The following is a 22,744-nucleotide window of genomic DNA, read 5'->3' as shown; positions in this document are numbered from 1 at the left end:
AGGGAGTTGAACTAGATGATTTCTCATGTCTCTTCTACTCCTAAATTCTATGATTTTTAGGGAGAAAATTCCCTTCAACATTCCTGGGATATATATCTAATAGTCCCATATATTGTGAAACTTCCCTTTTGACGATAAAGAGGGATGGGGAAGGCTACAAGTAAGTATATGCTCCTATTTTCTCTAATCCTTAAAGCTTTTCCCAGGAGAGAAAGGACAGTAATTAACTGGGTTCTGCAGAATTTGAGGAAAACTGATTCTGCAACCTTTTAGCTATAATTTCTTAACTCAGACTCCAGCATCAGTTCACATCCTCTGCATCTTCAAACACCTCTTTTGTGTGTGTCTTCATTATCATTTACCTTGAAGATTTGTTATTCTAAATTTCCCTTTTCTCATTACAGAAATAAAAAAATTACCTTCCTGATTTGTGTTGCTGTGATTTAGCAAATGTAATTTATACAAAGGTGCAAAGGAATGATAGAGTTGACAAGAGCACCTTGCAAATGGATTTTTAAAACGTAGTAACTCAAATTAATTAAAATAGGTAGAATTCGAAATAGGTGTGAATGAGTACTCTCTGGGTCATCCCCAGTCAGTCATCTAGCTCACTAAAAAATAAAATAACATGGAATCAGTATTGCAGATGCACATTATTCATTCCCCTCTTCTCTTTTGAAATAAAAAAGACCCACAGTGTTGCCTTCTAGTTGTGTGTTAAAACTGTGAATATTTGAAATAAAAAACTTCAGGTTCAAATGACCAAATTTCTCATTGAGTTGATGTGGTGTGCTTCATTTATTCATCCATAAATCTGGACCCAAAGAACAAGACTAGTATATAACATAGCTGGGGCAAGTGCTAACTGTGAGGTTCATAAATTCATCTTTCCATGGTAGTCATTTTTGAACTGAATTGCTTATTTCAATGACCTCAATGTAGAGTAGATGATGCCTGTGGGTCAGATTTTGTCTCACTAGTCACTTGAACATTGCTGTGAATGTAAGCCACAGAGTTTTTGTCTTGCCTTTTCTCTGACTCCTATTTGTTTTCATAGGTTCTCTTTGTAAAGAGTCCTTTTCTGGCCAAGTTTCTTCTTCATCGCTCATGCCACTTACTCCATTCTGGACCCTCCTTCAGTCAAATGTGCCTGTGCTTCAACCTCCATTACCTTTGGAAATGCCACCACCCCCACCTCCACCCCCAGAATCCCCTCCTCCCCCTCCCCCTCCCCCTCCTCCTGTAGAAGATGGTGAGATCCAGGAGGTAGAGATGGAGGATGAGGGAAGTGAGGAGCCTCCTGCCCCAGGAACAGAGGAGGATACTCCATTGAAACCCTCGACACAAACCACAGTTGTAACTAGCCAGGTGAGAAATACTGTTGGGGATTTTGAAGACTTTCTGGGGACTGGGGCATGATTTGACACTGTGTTTTATTTTAGAAGAGGATGTTTAATCAGGGCTTTCAGCCACTAACTAGATTCTCTGTGTTTCAGAGTTCAGTTGATTCTACCGTCTCTAGTTCTCCTTCCACTAAAGCGATAAAAAGAAAAGCTACAGAACTTAGTACTGCAGTAGTTCAGAGATCAGCTACCATTGGTAGTTCTCCGGTACTCTACAGCCAGTCAGCCCTAGCTACAGGTAAACACTGTGATTAAAATGTTTTCCTCAGTGTGTTACATCTTTGTTTTCAGAACTAGATTTCATAAAAGGCTTTTAGATGTCATGTAAAGGCTCTTCATTATTTTAAGTAGGTGCCACACCCAGTGTGGAGCCCAGTGTGGTTCTTCAGCTCGACAACCTTGAGATCAAGAGTCCAACACTTAACCACTGAGCTACCCAGGCGCCCCAAAAGCTTTTCATTTTAAAATACATGTTTCTTCCAGTTACTAAAAACTACTATGTATCCTTCCAAATTGTTTTCTGTGCACTTACATGATTTCAGTAATTTTAATGTTTAAGTACCTTAATGCTGGAGCGCCTGGCTAGCTTAGTAGAGCATACAACTCTTGAACTCAGGATCATGAGTTTATTTATTTATTTATTTTTTAAGATTTTATTTATTTGTCAGAGAGAGAGCACAAGCAGGGGGAGCGGCAGGCAGAGAAGCAGGCTCCTCGCTGAGCAAGGAGCAGGATGCGGGACTCGATCCCAGGACCCTGGGATCATGACCTGAGCCGAAGGCAGATGCTTAACCAAATGATCCACCCACGTGTTCCAGGATCATGAATTTAAACCCCATGTTGGGTGTAGGGCTTACTTTAAAGAAATAGGGGAGAAAAAAAAAAAGTACCTTATTGCTAAAGTATTCAGAAACGTTTTGCTCCCAGAAAATGTGTCTCTATCTATCTATCTGTCTGTCTGTCTGTCTATCTATCTACATTTAAGGGTTTTATTTCTTAGATCCCGCGCAAACGAGAGAGAGCACAAGTGATGGGAGGGGCAGAGGGAGAAGCAGACACCCCGATGAGCAGGGAACCCAATGTGGGACTCCATCCCAGGACCCTGGGATCATGACCTCAGCCAAAGGATGCTTAACTGACTGAGCCACCCAGGCGCCCCTGTCTCTCTGTCTCTCTCCCTCTCTCTCTCCCTCTCTCTCTCTCTCTCTCTCTCTCTCTATCTATATATATACATATATATATTTTTTTAAGACTTTATTTTGACAGAGAAGAGACAGCGAGAGAGGGAACACAAGCAGGGGGGAGTGGGAGAGGAAGAAGCAGGCTTTCCGTGGAGCAGGGATCCTGATGTGGGGCTCGATCCCAGGACCCTGGGATCATGACCTGAGCCGAAGGCAGATGCCTAACGACTGAGCCACCCAGACGCCCCTATATATTTTTTTAAAGATTTATTTATTTAGAGTGGAGTGGGGAGTGAGAGAAATCCTCAGGCAGACTCCTTGCTGAGCGTGGAGCCCAGTGGAGGGCTCCATCTCACCATCCAGAGGTCATGACCTGAGTCAGACGTTTAACTGACTGAGCCACCCAGGTGCCCCGTGGCTGTATTTTTTGAGGAAAAGGTGTACTGACATTTTGTAGGTGATCTAACCCCCATGTCTCTTTTCCGTCTTTTCCTTGTTTTTGCTTTGTCACAAGGTCCTTCTTTTTTTAAGGTTTTATTTATTTGACAGACACAGCAAGAGAGGGAACACAAGCAGGGGGAGTGGGAGAGGGAGAAGCAGGCTTCCCACCGAGCAGGGAGCCTGATGCGGGCTTGATCCCAGGACCCTGGGACTGTGACCTGAGCCGAAGGCAGATGCTTAATGACTGAGCCACCCAGGCGCCCCTTACAAGGTCCTTCTTATAGTTTCATTTTATGTTTTCCATGTTAGGTCACCAAGCAGCAGGGATTGGACACCAGTCTGCAGGGATTGGACACCAGGCAATATCGGTTAGCCATCCAGCAACAGGAATGGGTCATCAAGCTAGAGGAATGAGCCTACAGTCAAATTACCTAGGACTGGCCTCAGCTCCTGCAATTATGAGCTATGCTGAATGTTCTGTCCCAATGACAGTGACTGCTCCCACATTGCAGCCAGTCCAGGCCCGAGGTGCTGTGCCTACCACTGCCATTATTGAACCACCACCACCACCTCCTCCTCCTCCTCCTCCACCACCACCACCAGTTCCCAAAATGGCACCACCTGAGAAGACCAAAAAAGGAAAGAAAGATAAGGTATAGTAAATCTGTCTAAGTTTCTATTTAAAAAATTTTTTTAGAGCGCCTGGGTGGTTCAGTCGGTTAAACATCTGTCTTTAGGTCACGATGTTAACCGACTGAGCCACCTAGGCGCCCCACAATTTTATTTTTTTTAATCCATTCTGGCAGTGTACGACTTTTAATTGGATAGTTTCATTTATATCAGTAAATTACTAAATTTATTATCAGTAATTACTAATAGGGATGGACTTACTGTTACCATTTTGTTACTTGTTTTATGTATATTTTAAAAGGCTTTTTTTGTTCTCATTTTTTCCCTTACTGCTGCCTTTTGTATTGAATTTTTTCAGTGACACATTTTGATTCCCTTGTCACCTTCTATGCTTATTTCTTTCTGGTTACTGTGGGTATTGTATATAATGTGCTAAAGCTATAATAATCTGTTTTAAACTTTTACACACTCCATTGCAGACAAAAGCTATACAGCTGCACCCCACTCCATTATTGGTGTTATAAATTACATCTTTATATATTTTGTACCTATTAATATAGATTTATAATTATTTTTATGCTTTTGTCTTTTCAGTTTGTAGAAAGAGTAGAGTTACAAACCAAAATCATAATCGTACTGGTTTTTATATTTGTCCATGTATTTATCTTTATCAGAGAACTTACTTTATTTTTTTAAGATTTTATTTATTTATTTATTTATTTGAGAGAGAGAGAGAGAGAATGAGAGCACGAGAGGGAATAGGGTCAGAGGGAGAAGCAGACTCCCCGCCGAGCAGGGAGCCTGATGTGGGACTTGATCCTGGGACTCCAGGATCATGACCTGAGCCAAAGGCAGTCGCTCAACCAACTGAGCCACCCAGGCGCCCCAGAACTTTATATTTTTGTATGACAAGTTACTTTCTAGCATCTTTTCATTTCAACTTGAAGGACTCCACTCCCTTAAGTGTTTCTTATAAGGCAAGTCAGGCAGTAATGAACTCCGTCAGCTTTTGTTTATTTGGGAACATTTTAATTTTTTCCTCATTTCTGGAGGAAAATGTTGCCTGGTATAGCATTCTCAATTGGCTCTCTTATTTTTTCTTTTCTTTTAACTTTAACAACTTTAAATATATTATCCTATTGTCTTTTGGCCTACGCCATTTCTGCCAGAAATCCTCTGATAATCTTATTGAGGATCCCTTACATGACAAGTCACTTTTTTTTTCCTGCTTTGTAGATTCTCTTTGGCTTTTTTTTTTTTTTTAAGATTTTATTTATTTGACAGAGAGAGACACAGAGAGGGAAGGGAACACAAGCAGGGGGAGTGGGAGAAGGAGAAGCAGGCTTCCCGCGGAGCAGGGAGCCCGATGCGGGGCTCATTCCCAGGACCCTGGGATCATGACCTGAGCCGAAGGCAGACGCTTAGCGACTGAGACACCCAGGCGCCCCCCTTTGGCTTTTGACAGGTTATGTCACAGTGTGGTCTTTTGATCCTACATGGAGTTTGTTAGGCCTCTTGGGTATGTATATCCATGTCTTCCTTAAATTTGGGAAGTTTTTGGCTATTATTTCTTTCTCTTTATTTTTAAAATTTTTTAAAAATATACATATATTTTTAAAGATTTTGTTTGTTTATTTGACAGAGAACACAGCAGGGAGGTGGAGAGGGAGAAGCAGTCTGCCCTGAGCAGGGAGCCTGATGCAGGGCTCGATCCCGGGACCCTGGGATCATGACCTGAGCTGAAGGCAGACGCTTAACGACTGACTTACCCAGGTGCAACCCCCCCCCCCCTTTTTGAAGTAGTCTCCACACCCAGCTTGGAGCCCAGAGCAGGACTTGAACTCGTGACCCTGAGATCAAGACCTGAGATGATATCAAGAGTTAGACACTTAAGTGACTGAGCCACCTAGGCACCCCATGGCCGTTCTTAAAATAAGCTCTGCTCTTTTCTTTCCATCCTCCTGGGACTCCCATAATGCATATATTGGGCCACTTAATGGTGTATTATAAGTCACTTACACCCTGTTCACTTTACTTCATTCTTTTTCCTCTGTATACTCAATAATTTCAAATGACCTACCATGAATTTTACTGATCCTTTCTTCTGCCTATCAGTCTGCTCTTGAACTAATGAGTTTTTCAGTTCACATTTTTCAACTTCAGAATTTCTGTCTGGTTTGGATTTTTTTCTATCTCTTTGTTAATCTCATCTTGTTCATGTATAATTTTCCTGATTTTCTTTAGTTCTTTGCTGATATTTTCCTTGAGCACATTTAAGACAACTGTTTTAGGGGCTCCTGGGTGGCTCAGTCAGTTAAGCGTCTGCCATCAGCTCAGGTCATGCTCCCAGGGTTCTGGGATGGAGCCCCACACTGGGCTCCCTGCTCGGCGAAAAGCCTGCTTCTCCCTCTCCCACTCCCCCTGCTTGTGTTCCTGCTCTTGCGCTCTCTGTCTAATAAATAAATAAAATCTTTTTTTTTTTCTTTTTAAAGACAACTGTTTTGAAGTCTTTAGGATGTCTTCAGCATGTGTTTATGGTTGGTTTCTAGAGATTTTTTTTTGTCCTTTGAATGGGTGTGTTTCCCAGTTTCTTTGTGTATTTTGTTTTTTCTTTGTTGAAAATTAGGCATTTGAGAAAACAACTTTCTCTCCTGGTCTTTGCAGCCGGGCTGTATTTGTAGAAAGAGCTTCATTAATGAGCCCCGCATGAAGGCTCAGGATCTTTACTTTGGCTTTTTCTGGGCATTTGTATTCCTTGGATTTGTGCTTTTCTTTTTTTCCCATTCCCCTGTATACATTTAATTTTAATTTTCCTGAGTCTTACGCCTGTTTTTCTCCTAGGAGCCTTACATGCTGTATAGTATTCCTCTGCCCGTAATCTCTTGCTCCCAGTTATCCACATGACTGCAGTTTCCCTATGGTTTTCACATGCCACAGTGCCTTCCATTGCCTTTCATGGTTTCCAACCTGAGATCCAAAACATACTGCCATTCCTGCTTGAGCTCCAAGTTAGGCAGTATACAGAAACCAGTCCTTCAGGCAGCCACAGACAGGGTGGAACATGTCACCCTTTTCCTTCCCTCCTGAAGGAGGGAACTGAGAATTGGCTGTTTCACCCCAACCACGTGGGAGAGGGTGGTGCAAGGGCAAGCAGACATGCCACAGAATTTCTTGCTGTTTTGAGTGGGGCTGCTATTTCTTACTACTTTTTTTCCCAAGATTTTATTTTTACATAATCTACACCGACTTTGGGGCTCAGACTTAGAACTCCGAGATCAAAAGTCTCATCCTCTATCTACTGAGCCACGCCCCAAGTGTGGCTTCTTGATTGAGTGTTCTCTTGGTTGCTGTAGCTCTTCAGCTCATTTCCAGAGTTCCCATAAAGTCATTTTAGTCAAGTCTGTATTCACAATAATGTTTCTGTGAGGAAACAGGGCCTGGAGCTTCATAGTCTGCCATCATTCTGACGTCATGTCACACTCATGGGCACTTTTGAATGTCTTGATCACCCACAAAAGCTTTTCTCCTCTGTGTTAGCACTTCATCTTTTGCCTCAACTGTAATCTTTTGGCCTGGGGGTCAGCAGGGCAAATTCATTTGCCTTACCGTGTTTCAAGGAATCTTCTTGAATGGATTATGCATTCACACCAAATAGACAGTGTTTCCAGGTTAAACCACTTGTCCAAGTTGATACCATGATTTCAGAAATTATCTGGAAATGAAGCGAATATCATAGAAGTCAATAATAACAAGAAAAAAAAAAACAAGATAATGTGTAAAGTAGACTAATGTGAAGCTGTATACCAAAGTATACACAGTTCTCTTGAGTTAAAATACTGTTTACCTTCTCCATTTCTTTACTTTGTCCACCAGTCCCAATACTTGTTCTTTACACAGTTAAATGTTAGGACAGCCAATTCGTGGGAATCATTTCTTTTCAAAGCCTTCCTTGACCTTTTCTTCCAACCTGCCAGAGATAATTCCTTCCTCCTCTTTTCATGCAGTAAGTAATTTTTTAGCTAGTCATGCTTTTATGGTCTTATAGTTTGGAAAATCCAGAATTCTAACTTGGTAATATACCATTTTTACATACTTGATGTTAAAACAAATGATGGCCTATCTCTGTGTTGTATACAGGCCATTTCAAAAGAATATAAAATAGGGGTGCCTGAGTGGTTCAGTCACTTGTGTCTGACTCTGTTTCAGCTCAGGTCATGATCTCAGTGTCATGAGATCAAGCCCTACATGGGGCTTCGTGCTCTGCTTGGGATTCTTCCTCCTCTCCCTCTCCCCCTCCCCCCATGCATGTGCTCTTTCTCTCTCTCTAAAATAAATATAGGGGTGCCTAGGTGGCTCAGTCAGTTAAGCATCTGCCTTCGGCTCAGGTCATGATCCCAGGGTCCTGGGATCAAGCCCCGCATTGGGCTCCCTACTCCTCGGGAAGCTTGCTTCTCCCTCTCCCACTCCCTCTGCTTGTGTTCCTGCTCTCGCTGTGTCTCTGTCAAATAAACGAATAGAATCTTTTAAAAAATTGTTTAAAAAAATAATAAATAAAATCTTTTAAAAAAAATAGGGGCACCTGGGTGGCTCAGTTGGTTAAGCGTCCAACTCTTAATCTCAGCTCAGGTCTTGCTCAGGGTTATGAGTTCAAGCCCCACATTGGGCTCCATGCCCAGCATGGAGCCTACTTAAAAAAGAAGGGGGGCCTGGGTGGCTTAGTTGGTTAAGCCTCTGACTCTTGATTTCGGCTCAGGTCATGATCTCAGGGTCATGAGTTCAAGCCCTGCCTTGGGCTCTGCCCTCAGCGTGGAGTCTGCTTGTCCCTCTCCCTCTGCTCCTTCCCCCACACCACACACTATCTCTAAAATAAATAAATAAAATATTTTTAAAAAATAAAAATAAAAATAAAAAGATTTTATTTATTTGACAGAGAGAGACAGAGAGGGAACACAAGCAGGGGAAGTGGGAGAGGGAGAAGCAGGCTTCCCGCGGAGTAGGGAGCCCGATGCAGGGCTTGATCCCAGGACCCTGGGATCATGACCTGAGCCGAAGGCAGATGCTTAACTGACTGAGCCACCCAGGCGCCCCGATAAAATCTTTTTTTAAAAAAAATATAAAATAGTATACTTAATGCCTCATGTTCAGGAATACTTGAAATACGTGTTTTCAGTCTTTTTGCTGAAGAGTTTTGTGTGCAGCTTACTAGAAAATAAACTAGAAAATAAGTCCTAACCATTCAGTTTTTATTCATCTGACTGCAGTGTTCCCCTATGAAAACGTGCATAACAGCCAGTGCAACTCTATATCCATGGTTTTGAATGTGATTGGCAATAAATAACTTCTAAAGCATAACTAATTTTCCCATGACTGATAGGAATCAAATGTGATAAGATTTTTTTCACAAATCCCGATAGAAGTCAAAATGAAACCACAGTGACTACCCAGACCTTTTTTTTTTTAATGACATTTGCCAATGTTCAGTGTAAGGTTGTACCTCAGTGAGCCCTCTGTGCACGTGTGACCATTATTACTTCATGTTACTTTTTATTCAGTTGGTTCCATGCTAAGCCAGAATGGTCTGTTTTAGAGCTTGCTGGAAGGCTGTGTATGCAGTGTGTGAGGCTGTACCACAGGTGAAATGACAGACTAGGTCGTGGGAAGGTGTGTGGAGCTAAAGGTGTAAGCACAACAGAAGGGCCCTTGTTTCCCCAGAAAGTTAAGAACTCTGAATTAAGTCAAAGTAGGGTATCGAGTTAGGGAGATAAGTAACAGAAGAAAGACTAAAAATATGAAACTTGTTTTCTCAGATTTTTGAAGGCTTAAGAATGTCTCACGTGCAGGCAGGAAGAACAGGTTGGGCCCCTGTACCCAGTCCACCGTGAGCACAGCTGCAGTTAATCACACCTGACCACTCGCGTGCGTGCTTGTCGTGCTTATGGTGTGTGGCGTGGTCAGGTCTTCAAACACAGTTCTGCTCTTCAAAATACAGGGATGAAATATTTTTAACGCATACAATTTGTCAGGCGTTCTCCTTAGAAGCTTGGGATAGTGAGTCAGACAAATCCTGTTTTTGTGGAGATTCCCTTCTGGAGAGCTGGACAAGAAGGGGGAATGGGGAGACAAATAGGCAAGTATGTGCATGTTTGGTGCTTTAAAAAAAAAAATGAGACAAAACAAGCAGTGTTAGAGGACAAAAAGTGGTCTTTGGGAGGTGGTGCTGTTTCAGATAGGTTGGTCTAGCAAAGAGGCTAGAGTGCCTTTGGACAGAGGCCTGAGGGTAATAACAGAGCAAACCATGTTGGACATACATAATTCTACTTTTCTAAGTATCACCAGCATTTTTTTTTTTACTATGAAAGTACATATTATAGATAATTTAGAAAATGAAGAGGAGCCAAAAGAACAAAAATAAAATCTCCTCTTAGAACTGATTTTACTAATATTTTGATGTCCATCTCCTTGCGTTTTTTTATATTTTGTTGCCATTGACTATGTTGCTCTTTACAGAAAAGCTGGCCATTTATTTCTCAGCTCTATTTTTCACTTGATGTGAACACGGCATCTATTTAAAATTTGCCAAAGGCAACACTGTAATTCTGAGCTGAGCTAAGGGCAACAGTTTTGAATTCCATAGAATAATGAGGCAAAAGGAAATTTTTCTGACCCGATTTAATAAAAATATGTTTAAAGTTTTAGATTTTTTTTTTCTCTTTTACAGTTTTTAGATTTTCAACCACGCATTAGGTGTATAGTTGGTAGAAATTTTTGGCAGGAACTTATATTTATTTTCTGTGTTTCTGTCCCTTTGATTTTAAAGTCCCCTTATTCCTTAGACCTAAGAAGGGATCTCGATCTTACGTGGCTTTCATTTCCATATTTTATGTATTATCTTCTTTCTGACCTTTAACCTTTGCTCTAGACAAAGAAGAGTAAAACCAAAATGCCATCTCTGGTAAAGAAGTGGCAGAGTATCCAGCGTGAGTTAGATGAAGAGGAGAACTCTAGTTCCAGTGAAGAGGACCGGGAATCAACCGCACAGAAGCGAATCGAAGAGTGGAAGCAGCAGCAGCTGGTCAGGTACAGAGACCACAGATGAGTGGGTTGTGCTGGTGGCTTCAGACCACTCGTCATAGTCTTTGTTTTTGTTTTTGTTTTTTTAAAGATTTTATTTATTTTATTTGAGAGAGAATGAGAGAGAGAGCACATGAGAGGGGGGAGGGTCAGAGGGAGAAGCAGACTCCCTGCTGAGCAGGGAGCCCGATGTGGGACTCGATCCTGGAACTCCAGGATCATGACCTGAGCCGAAGGCAGTCGCTTAACCAACTGAGCCACCTAGGCAGGCACCCTCGTCATAGTCTTTGAATCACAATCCTTAAATGTTTGGTATTTTTTTTACAAACCTATCTAAAGGTTTATAACTCACAGTAATGTTTATTTTCCTGTAAAAATTATGATTTATCCTTTTTCAAAATTAGTAATACCAGAGTTTTAACACTTTATCCTACGAATTATTTCTCTTAAGCAAAGGAGTGTCTTTAACTCTGAGCATACCAGGAAAAACAGATGTCCCTTTTACCATGTAGATCCAATAGACCCTTTCATAACTTTTTAAAAAATTATTTTACAATAATTTACAGAAGTTAAAAGGAGGGCAGCTGGCTCAGTCCGTGGAGAATGGGACTCTTGATCTTGGGGTTGTGAGTTCACGTTGCGTTGCGGAGCTTACTTAAAAAGGGAGGGGGAGAAAACTCCATTAGAGATTCTGCTAAGAATTTAAACATAGCTAACTCAAATATTTTTCTTTATTTTCCTGGTTTTGAAGGTATATAGAGTAAACTCTGAGCAACATACTCACAAGTAGTGCTACTGTATTTCACATCTGTCTCAGATAGGTTCTAGCTTATCATTACTTCTGGTTCTCACACTTGCAACATCAATGAAAACATTTGGGAGAGGATCACCATCTTTTGTTTCAAAATTCAAAACATTTTTATTTTTAGATATATAAATACCAGTTGGAATGGTCATTGTAAGGAATTTTTTTGTTTCTAAAATGTCCATTTCTCCAGTTATTACATACATACCTGCTTTTAGCGTTTGTCTACCTCAGAACCCTATGAAATAAATTGTAGCATACAGCATCGTAAAACCTGGAAGATTCCTATCATGTGTCATTTTAGGGAAATGAGATAGTCCTCGTTCTCATTACAAAATAATTGGGTGATGATGTTCCTTTTTTTTATTTTTTAAAATTTTATTTAGATAGAGACACAGAGAGGGAACACAAGCAGGGGGACTGGGAGAGGGAGAAGCAGGCTTTTCACGGAGCAGGGAGCCCGATGTGGGGCTTAATCCCAGGACCCTAGGATCATGACCTGAGCCGAAGGCAGACGCCCAGTGACAGAGCCACCCAGGCACCCCTAAAGGCTTTTTTTTTTTTTTTAAAGATTTATTTATTAGAGAAGAGCACAAGCAGGGGAGCGGGAGGAAGAGGGAGAAGCAGGCTTCCCGCTGAGCAAGGAGCCCAATGCAAGGCTCGATCCCAGGACCTGGGATCATGACCTGGGCTGAAGGCAGCCACTTAACCAACTGAGCCACCCAGGCGCCCTGATGTTGTTCCTTTTTAATTCTTAGAAATACACTCTTCCAGGGCGCCTGGGTGGGTCCGTCGTTAAGTGTCTGCCTTCGGCTCGGGTCATGATCCCAGGGTCCTGGAATCGAGCCCCGCATCGGGCTCCCTGCTCAGCGGGAAGCCTTCTCTCTTTCCCTCTCCCCCTGCTTGTGTTCCTTCTCTCACTGTCTCTATCTCTGTCAAATAAATAAGTAAAATAGGGGGACGGACTAGAGCAGCATCAGTCTCGCTGCACATGGGAACCACTAAAGGATCTTTAAAAGATGCTTGGACTCCGTCCTCCCCCAATTCTGATTTAATGGTTTTAGGTTATGGCCTGGGCATTAGAATTTTTAAAGCTGTCATGTGCAGTGAAGCCTGAGAAGCACTGGACTGGAGAACCACAGACTTGAGCCTGACAGTTTGGGAAATGTGTTGCAGTGCTTTGTCAGGGGGGCTAATTAGCTTTGGTATTAAGAAGAAAGAGGTGAGGGGTGCCTGGGTGACTCAGTTGTTAAGCGTCTGCCTTCGGCTCAGGTCATGATCCCAGGGTCCTGAGATCGAGCCCCGCATCGGGCTCCCTGCTCAGCGGGAAGCCTGCTTCTCCCTCTCCCACTCCCTCTGCTTGTGTTCCCTCTCTCCCTGTATTTCTGTCAAATAAATAAATAAAATCTTTAATTAAAAAAATATATACTCTTCACTCATCAATCTCAAATTTGAGAAAATTCTTCTAGGATATGGTCCTCTTAATACCCATAGTCTGAAATTTTACTTACCCAGTAAGTTTTACCATCATAATTAGAATGTACAATGCCACTGTTTGTCTGTTTGCATTTATCTTTTGGCTTGTCTAATATTTGTGGGGTGGGGGCACCCGGCTGGCTCAGTTGCTATAGCATGCAACTCTTGATGTTGGAGTTGTGAGTTCAAGCCATAGAGCTTACTTAAAAAATAGTAATAATAATATTGGAATGGGAGGGGACTATGAAGATGTTGTCTCCAGACTTTTTAACTACCTTGAAAGGTTGTATACTCTTTATTTGGGGCAGCACAATAAGAAAACGGAGGGGTGGGGCGCCTGGGTGGCTCAGTCGTTAAGCGTCTGCCTTCAGCTCAGGTCATGATCCCAGGGTCCTGGGATCGAGCCCCACATCGGGCTCCCTGCTCCACAGGAAGCCTGCTTCTCCCTCTCCCACTCCCCCTGCTTGTGTTCCCTCTCTTGCTGTCTCTCTCTGTCAAATAAATAAATAAATAAATAAATAACTGAGGGGTACTATTAGTGACAGTTTATTGCACTTTTGCCTCATCCTTGTAGGTGATTCCATTGTTTGGTTTTCTTATTATTTTTTGTCTTTTTTAGTATTGCTGGGAATTGAGTAATGATTGATTCCTATAATGAAATAGCAAACCATTTCAAGATGATAGGTGGGGAATCACAAAGATTCTGTAATTAGATTATTTTAGATTTATAAAAGGGTCCAATGCATCCATTCTAGTTATTGTAAGATAGAATCTGAGCTTAATCTATCTTGAAAATAATTGAGGGGCACCTGGGTGGCTCAGCTGGTTAAGCCACTGCCTTCTGATCAGGTCATGATCCTGGAGTCCTGGGATCGAGTCCTACATCGGGCTCCCTGCTCAGCAGGGAGTCTGCTTCTCCCTCTGACCCTCTTCCCTCTCGTGCTCTCTCTCTCTCATTCTCTCTCTCTCAAATAAATAAAATCTTTAAAAAAATGATAATTGAATAAGCCATGAGGTATCAGTCCTTACAAATAGAACTGTTCAAAAGAGAATTTCAAAAATCAAAGCTTCCTGACAGTAAGTTGAGGGTTAAAATATATCTTTCCTAAAGAATTAGAACTCTTCGGGACCAAGATAAACTTTCACAAGACTTGTTGTATTCCTGGAACACCTGGGTGGTTCAGTGGGTTAAGCGTCTGCCTTCGGCTCAGGTCATGATCTCAGGGTCCTGGGATGGAGCCCTGTGTCGCGTCGGGCTCTCTGATCAGCGGGGAGCTTTCTTCTCCCTCTCCGTCTGCTGCTCTCCCTGCTGTGCTCTCTGTCACTATTTGTCTCTCTCAAATAAATAAATTAAAAAAAAAAAAAGAATTGTATTCCTTCAGTGTGGCTTTAATGGTTACAGGAGATAGATAAAAGAAAATATGCATTTACGTGTTCATACAACTGTAGAGAGAGCATGTGTGTCTTTGATGCGTCAGAATTAAATTTGATGAGTATATTGGTAGTTGAGAAACTTTGAAGTACATTCATGAACAAAGATCAGAGTTTCAGGGTCAGGTACTGGTTTTTGTGAACCGTTTCCTCCTTTTTCTTCCCAGTGAAGTAATCTGTATGTTGTTTTCACAGTGGCATGGCAGAGAGGAATGCTAATTTTGAAGCACTTCCTGAGGATTGGCGAGCAAGACTGAAGAGGAGGAAAATGGCTCCAAACACATAGTTTTGTGGGGGGTTGGGGGGTTTTTTATTACTGATTTTTTTCTTCTTTGCATTCAGTTCAGAGTCTTCACCAGTTTTACTGTTGTCAATAAACTATAAATGTTATGAGGGAGAGCATATGAATTTCCTGGGCAAAAGCATACACGTACAGAGTTTTCACATTTGTGAAATGTAATTTTTCTGTTTTGCTGAAGGATGAGGTTGACCGAATGCTTTTACATGGCTGCCTTTATTCTCACACTGGCAAACTCAACGTATCAGGTACATTAACCTCATTGATCTGGAACGTGTGATTCAGGAGTATGATACCTCGGCAGAGGACTCACTGACAAAAAGTGAAGGATTTTCTGTCTCATAGAGGCTCACCTAGTTCCTAGTGCTGCTCTCATTAACTTCTACTCCAGAACAAGTGCAATTAAGAAGGCAGCTCTGTATTGTTTCGCTTAACTGGGACTATCGGAATCTCTGACCTCTTCAGCCTGCCATCCCTCAAGTGCTGAGGTATAGTGAGGCGTTTCCCTTGTGCTGACAGACAGCCACACACTCTGGAGAGCTCTTTCTCACACCTTCTAGAACCGGTAGCTCAGTCATTTCACACACTAGTGGCGGATTCAAATTTCCGTACAGGCAGCGGCAGGTGATCCTATCTTTAAGTTTGAGGATTTCCCCTCATCTATGTGGCAGGAAATACAACAAGAGCCACTGTATGTATTAATGTGTCTCCATTGTCTTAACCTTGTTCCAAAATTCAGCTCCCTTTTATGTGAATGTACTCTCCATAAAATTCCAGTATTTAAAAAGCAGTTTACTGTTCTGTACTTTCTATTGTATCACAATCAGGTAAAAGTCACTTTAAACTGAAGAAATGGCAAATTGTGTTTTAAAGCTGTTTGTATTTCTCCAGTTTCTGGCCTTGTAAATTTGTATATATGCTCTAATAAAGCTTTTTTTATACTTCTGATTGGTTATCCTTTTACTCTTCTAAGGCTGTTATTTCATGATTGTGTCATCAAGACTTGTTTTAAGGCCAGTCTTGTTTTTTCTTACCATATACAGCATAAGGCATGTGTAAACATTGAAGAACAGCTCTCAGGAAAAAGAAGAGCAGCAGTGGGGGTGAATGTGGGGGTGGGGACAGGGTGAGAAAACAGGTTTCCAGCACCAGAAGGTTCTATGACTTAAATTTTGGAGCTTGTACTCTATAATATTAGGTTTGACCTAAAATCCTGGAAATGATGTAATGTGGTTTTGAAGATAGCTTTTTTCTCTGATTATAAAGGTAATCTCTACCTTGGTTCCATTCATAGAAAGCTAACCAAAGATAACAATAGTTTGAATTTTATTTAATCTATTTATATGCATGTAATTGAGAAGTTTTACCTACTCTCGCTGTCATGTATACCAATGTGTTCAATTTTATTTACCCATTATACAGGTTGGGGTGACATTTTGTATGCAAACTTTTTCTTGTAATTTGCCTAGAGGAAATTTGTAGAAATACCAACTAGCAATTAAAGCTTTTGCTTTAACTGTCTAGCCGTTTTCTAGACTTGTAGGAATTGCAGAGCACCAGTACCTTTGTCACTGTCTGTCTTCTCTCCTTTTTTTATTAGCAGAGTGAACGAGAGAGAACACTGAGGGAGGGAGATGCAGTGGGAGAGGGAGAAGCAGACTCCTGGCTGAGCAGGATGTGGGGCTCCATCCCAGGACCCTGGGATGATGACTGAGCCACCCTTTGTTACCATCTTAACAGAATGGAGCGCTTTGGAGTCTGACAATTTGATGGTCAAAAAGTGTGGTTTCAGTTTTCTTGTAATTTTTCCAATCGCTATGGGGTGGTGAGATACAAGGTCAGAGAGGGGAAACAGCTCCCTTTGAGCAATACCTGACAGTTAACCTAAAGCTAAGGAATGGCAAAGAAGTTTGGAATTTTAAGATTTATTTTTTTTTTACAGATTTTATCTGTCAGTGAGCACAAGCAGGGGGAGTGACAGGTAGAGGGAGAAGCAGGCACCCAGCGTGGAAGGAACCCTACTTGGGACTCAATCCCAGGACTCTGGGATCATGACCTGAGCCAAAGGCTGAGCCACCCAGGCGTCCCAACATTTATTTTAGTGAGACCACAAAAGGGAGGGAGAGAAAATTCTAAGCACACTCCTCTGGGAGCCCGAGCCAAGGCAGGGCTTGAGATCACGACCTGAGCCCAAGCCAAGAATCGGATGCTTAAGGAAGTTAGGAATATTTTTGAGGACCACTAACTGGCATTGTATTCACCAATCCAGTTTCGGTGCCCCAGAAGCGGGGCTGCAACATCGGACGAAAGGAGCAATGCGTCTGAAAAACCGGAGGCGGGCCGCACCCGGGAACATTTCCCAGGGTCCCACCCGTGCCCGAGAGGCGGGGCCTCGTTCCCCGGAAGCGTCCTGCCTCCCTGCCCTCCCGTTTCCGCCTCGCGGTTGCTAGGCTACCGGAGCCCCCGCAGAAAGCGGTGGCAGGCGAGCGCAGGGAGCGTGTTCTCTGCCGGCTGCGAGGCTCGGCTGCTGTCCCTGCAGTGCGGTGGCCTCCAGCCTCGCTTAGGCTCTCTGCCGCCGCAGGCGCCGCGCACACCCCTGCTGCCCCAGACGGGCCGGGGAGCGGATGGGAATCGCACCCTTCCCTCTGCCCTGCTAGGAAATCTCTACGCCCCCTCTCCGACTCTTCAGGGTAACTACCTCTCATCACCTTCCCCGGCACCAGGAAGCCCTGAACCCCTGAATTCCATTTTCAGGGTCCACTCTCCGGGCCCCTGACCTTTCTTATCTACTCCGAGGCAACTCCGTTGGATCCCTCCATCGCCAGTTCTTTCACTTTTTTGTTGCGTCCTGGTGGTGGGCATCTCCCTCCGAGAGGGAAGCATGGGAGCCCCAAGGGTCCAGGTGCCTCGGGAGGCCCAGACTGGAAGACAAGCCGCCCTCCCTCATTCCTCAGGTGTGCCTCTGGGCCTCAGAGTAGGAACCAGCAGCCAAGTGCTTGCATGTTTGAGAGGCTGGATTGGCGGGGAAGAGGGAGCGTGAGAGCCGTGCAAGTGGAGGAGGGTGGGGTGAAATCGGCAGTGTTTTTCAGTTGTCCTGTTCTGGTTTTTAGCTTCTGTGTAATCAGCTGCCCTTTTGGAAACTGGGCAGGGGTTGTGGCTGGATGCCGGTGTCACTGACTTGTCTTCAGCATACCATGCGGAAGTAACATGTTCCCAGCATTGGAAACAGAACTAAAGCAGGAGGTCGGTACATTCCCCTCTCCAGGAACTCCACAGAAATCCAATACTACTAGATCAGAAGGTATATTCCGGTGGCACCTTTTTCTGGCAGGAGATCTTGATCCCCAAGATAGAATAATTTGCATGAATGTCTTTCACTTGGTTTGTTTACAGAAGTGCTCAGGAACTCAAGAACTGTTGTCCTTTGCAACAATTCTTGTGTGCCTTTTGTTGAGAGGTCAGTATTATTTGAAAGGACTTTCCTAATCGATAGGGCTTTTCCTTTCACAGACTCTTCCTGATCCCTATGAAGACTTTATGTACCATCATCTTCAATACTATGGCTACTTTAAAGGTAATAGCACATTCTTACCTAGCATCACCTTTCCTGCCTTCATGGAGTAAATGGTTAGATTAACTGGAGAGTTACACTTGGATAAATTAATGACAGATTTTTCTAGCACCATGAGGGAAAGATGAAGGGAAGTGAAAAGTACTTCCTTTCCCCATTGACCTGCTATGTCACCTCTTTTGAGTGCCTGTGTATACAGGGTCTGTCTATCCTTGTACCAATATTTTTTAATTACACTATATGGCATTAAAATAGTCTTGATAATCTGGGAAGACATGTCCTCCATTGTGTTCTTCAGAAGTGTCTTGGCTATTCTTGCTTTTTCCATGTAATTTTAGAATTAGCTTGTGATGTTTAAAAAATTGGGATTGCATTGTATCTATAGATCAAATGTCACAAGAAATGAGAGTTTTCCAATACTGGGTTCTGCAATCTCTTTTTTATTTTTATTTTTATTTTTATTTTGGGGGAGTGTTCTGCAACCTAGGAATATACTCTGTTTCTTCATTCTCATAGATCTTGCTTAATGTCTCCCAATAAAGATTTATAATTTTTTCATGGAACTTCATATTGTCATGTTACCATAAATGGTATCTCTTTATATTTTGATTTTCTAACTTTGTCCTGGTATTTAGAAATAAAATTAAGTTTCAATATTGATTTTCTATCAACCTTATTAAATTTTCTTACTAACTATTTCATTTTTAAAGTCATTCCTAATTTGTTGAAAACTGAATTTCCAGTTTGCCAGATTCAACAGAGCCTTCAAGACAAAGCAGCTTTGGGCGCCTTTCTCTTTCCACCCTACCATGCTGCTTCTCAAGTCTCTCCTCACTGTAAATGGGGAAAATGAGGCTTAACTCATGGAAATTGGAATATGAAAGCTCTTTGGAAAATGGGATATATTCATTGGAAAGGCCTGTGGTGGTGATGGGTGGTTAACAGAAGTACTGGCAATTTGGGTAGTACTAGTGGTTTTGGTATTGACCTAGATGTTACAGGAGATGAACCGGCCTTCCAGCACCTTTCATTACATTGCATATTTGTAGCTCAGAGAGGCAGTTTACCAAACTCAGCCACGCACCAGCATGTTTGGAAGAATAATCCTCGCTACCTGCTGAGTGGCTCTTTTGGGGAAAGAGAGGATGTGATACCAGATCCGCTGCAAAAGGAGAAGCTACTCTGTGAGTAATGATCAGTGTGTGTGAACCCCAGAAACCTCACTGCCTTGAGCCACTCCTTGGGGTATTCAGGAGAACATGGCCTAACACGGCAAAAGCCAGAGGAACAGCCTTGGCCAGTTTCTGACATCACTCAAAAAGCTTATATCTAGATCCACTTTGGATTATAGGTTTAAATTAAAATACTATACATTCTGGATTACTTTTCTTCAAATTCTTGGAAAATTTGTTAAGACTCTGTGGTTAAGACTAACACATTGATTTTTACACAGTTTTGGCAGGTATATTGTTAAGGCACTTTATGTAAGAGTGGTGGAAATTAATTTTAGCTAGCTTAAGCAAAAATAATTTTGTAAAATTTATTTATTTATTTAAAGACAGAGAGAGAGGAGGAGCAGAGGGAGAGGGACAGGCAGACTCCCTGCTGGGATTGGAGTTCGAAGCAGGGCTCGATTCCACAATTCTGAGATCATGATTTGAGCTGAAACAGAGTTGGACGCTCAACCAACTCAGCCATCCAGGCAACCCCCCCAAAAAATAATTTTTCATAAGGATTTCACATGTTCCTTCTGGAATCTCAGGTCAGGAGTACAGATGAATTTTTCCCTCACTACATAACCAACCAAACATCAATTCACTTTTCCCCATATCCTCCCTGATCCCAGTTCAAGCTACCATCATTTCTATTTTTTTTTAATAATGGTGCTTAAGAAGTATTTTTTTTTTAAAGATTTGATTTATTTATTTGACAGAGAGAGAGAGAGAGAGCGAGAGCAGGAACACAAGCAGGGGGAGTGGGAGAGGGAGAAGCAGGCTTCCCGCTGAGCAGGGAGCCCGATGCGGGGCTCGATCCCAGGACCCTGGGATCCTGACCCGAGCTGAAGGCAGACGCTTAACGACTGAGCCACCCAGGCGCCCCCAAGAAGTATTTTTTTAAAGATTTTATTTATTTATTTGAGAGAGAGAATGAGAGAGAGCATGAGAGGGGGGAGGGTCAGAGGGAGAAGCAGACTCCCCGCTGAGCAGGGAGCCCGATGCGGGACTCGATCCCGGGACTCCAGGATCATGACCTGAGCTGAAGGCAGTCGCTTAACCAACTGAGCCACCCAGGCGCCCCTCATTTTTCACTATTGAAAGAGCCTTAATAATTGGTCTTCTGAATTCTTCTCTTGTTTCATGCTAACCCCTCTCAATCCATTTTTCACACAGCATTATTCTTTTTTATATGCAAATCTGATTGTGTCCTTTTTCTAGTTAAAACCTTTGAATGACACAAAACCCAAAAGCCATAAAATACCGTTAATAAAGCAAAATAACAAACTTAAAAAAAAAAGATTATGACAAATATCTCTAAGGATTACTTTCTTTAACATAGTAACTCTTAAAAATCAATATGTAAAAGATGGCCAAATACAAAAATGGGCAAAAGACATGAGCAAGCCTTTCATAAAAACAAACACAGTCAGGGTGCCTGGGTCGCTCAGTTGGTTCGGTGTCTGACTCTTGGTTTCGGCCCACGTCATGATCTCATGGGTCATGGGATTGAGCCCTGAGACAGGCTCCATGCTGGATGGGGAGTCAGCTTGGGATTCTCTCCCTCTGCCCCTTCTGCATGTGCATGTGCATGAGTGGGAGCTCGCTCTCTAAAATAAATAAGTATTTAAAAAAAGACAAGTCAATAAGCCTATGAAAAGATGTTCAATTTCACCTTTAATTAAAGATACAAATCAAAATGTCAAGGTACCATTTTTTAAATTAATGGGATTTGGGCAAAAAAAACTTTTTAATTACACCTAGTACATATAGGTCAGGGTATGGGGGAAACACTCTCCTAACTGCTGTTAGGGCTGTGAATAGGTAGACTATTTTAGGAAGGCAATTTGGTGATATTTGGGAAATTTAATACAGTGCATAACCCTTGGTGCAATAATTCCATTTTCAGATAGATGTTTGCTCACACCCCAGTGCCCTGAAGACTCTTCCATTCTGTGTCCCACAGCTCCTGGCAGGGAATAGAAAGGCAGGGGTTGAGCAAAGGAAACTCATCTGAGTGGGATGGCTTATGAATGCCCCCTTCCATTTCCTCGTGCCCCATTTACTGATGCTTAAGATAGTAAGAAGCAATTGCCAGCCTCAATATCATAAACACCAGGAAATTCAAAATCTGCTGGTAGAGGTAACACAATGTGAATGAATTTTAGCATGTAATTGATGATAGGACTTCTTTTATTCCTGTTTTGATCATTGGCGTGAAGAAGACATGTTTTCATCATCTTTGTAGCAAAGCATTTTTTTTTAAAGATTTTTTTTTTATTTTAGAGAGAGAACATGAGCAGGAGGAGGGGCAGAGGGAGAGGGAGAGAGAAAATCTCAAGCAGACTGCATGCCCAGCATGGAGCCTGATGTGGGGCTCGATCCCAGGACCCTGAGATCATGACCTGAGCTGAAACCAGGAGTCCAACGCTCAACTGACTGAGCCACCCAGGCGCCCCAGCAAAGCATTTTTTTAAAAAGATTTATTTATTTATTTTAGAGAGAGAGAGAGAGAGAGCAGGAGCACAAGGGGCAGTGGGAGAGAGAGAATCTCATACAGACTCCCCACTGATCATGGAGCCTGATCCCACAACCCTGAGATCATGACCTGAGCCAAAATCCAGAGTCAGTGGCCTAATTGACTGAGACACCCAGATGCCCCACCAGTTTGCCTTCTTGCCAGAAGGTTCTGAGAGTACCTGTTTACTTACACCTGTGCCAGGATGAATGTGAAAACACATAAATGTTTTTCCTGTCAGGTACAAAATTAGTATCTCCTTGTCATACTGGTTTCTAGTTCTTTATGAGTGAGATTGAGCAGCTTTACCATCTTTTCAAATGTTTATTGTCCCCTCCCGCCATTAATCTAGGGAAAAGATTAAGAGTTAAAAAAAAATAGGGCCCTGAAATTAAAAAAAAAAAAAAGTTTCTTTAAAGAAAAGACAGGTGTCTGGGTGGCTCAGTTGGTTGAGCCTCCGACTCTTGATTTTGGCTCAAGTCATGATCTCAGGGTCATGAGATCAAGCCCCGCCTTGGGCTCTGCCCTCAGTATGGAGTCAGCTTGTCCCTCTCCCTCTGCTCCTCCCCCCCCCCCAGCACACACTCTCTCTCTCTCTCTATAATAAATAAATAAATGAAATCTTAAAAGAAAAACAAAGAAGGAAAGAGGGCGCCTGGGTGGCTCAGTCCGTTAAGCATCTGCCTTTGGCTCAGATCATGATCC

The 22,744-nt window shown here is 42.5% G+C and overlaps 2 protein-coding genes across 7 annotated transcripts in view; both read left to right on the top strand.

Annotated features, from left to right (window-relative positions):
• The window catches only part of FNBP4 (formin binding protein 4), a 41,509-nt gene extending 25,825 nt beyond the window's left edge, over nucleotides 1-15,684 (top strand). The window contains exons 13-17 of one of the 2 annotated variants that reach the window (XM_027578780.2): nucleotides 1,058-1,368; nucleotides 1,497-1,641; nucleotides 3,335-3,678; nucleotides 10,575-10,732; nucleotides 14,634-15,684. In XM_027578780.2, coding sequence (XP_027434581.1) covers nucleotides 1,058-1,368; nucleotides 1,497-1,641; nucleotides 3,335-3,678; nucleotides 10,575-10,732; nucleotides 14,634-14,724 — 1,049 coding nt within the window. In that variant the 3' untranslated portion in view covers nucleotides 14,725-15,684. The remainder of the gene's footprint in view (nucleotides 1-1,057; nucleotides 1,369-1,496; nucleotides 1,642-3,334; nucleotides 3,679-10,574; nucleotides 10,733-14,633) is intronic. The other variant, XM_027578781.2, reaches the window with a different exon arrangement.
• A 1,512-nt stretch (nucleotides 15,685-17,196) lies between these two features.
• Nucleotides 17,197-22,744, top strand: part of AGBL2 (ATP/GTP binding protein like 2) — a 39,466-nt gene continuing 33,918 nt past the window's right edge. For 3 of the 5 annotated variants that reach the window (XM_027577766.1, XM_027577764.1, XM_027577767.1), the window contains exons 1-4: nucleotides 17,197-17,690; nucleotides 17,847-17,979; nucleotides 18,247-18,310; nucleotides 19,357-19,491. In XM_027577766.1, the coding sequence (XP_027433567.1) occupies nucleotides 17,944-17,979; nucleotides 18,247-18,310; nucleotides 19,357-19,491 (235 nt within the window). In that variant the 5' untranslated portion in view covers nucleotides 17,197-17,690; nucleotides 17,847-17,943. The remainder of the gene's footprint in view (nucleotides 17,691-17,846; nucleotides 17,980-18,246; nucleotides 18,311-19,356; nucleotides 19,492-22,744) is intronic. The other 2 variants (XM_027577763.1, XM_027577765.1) reach the window with 2 other exon arrangements.

This window comes from Zalophus californianus, chromosome 11 (genome assembly GCF_009762305.2).
Source record: "Zalophus californianus isolate mZalCal1 chromosome 11, mZalCal1.pri.v2, whole genome shotgun sequence".
Lineage (NCBI taxonomy): Eukaryota > Metazoa > Chordata > Mammalia > Carnivora > Otariidae > Zalophus > Zalophus californianus.
This window is presented reverse-complemented; position numbering and strand designations above follow the sequence as displayed.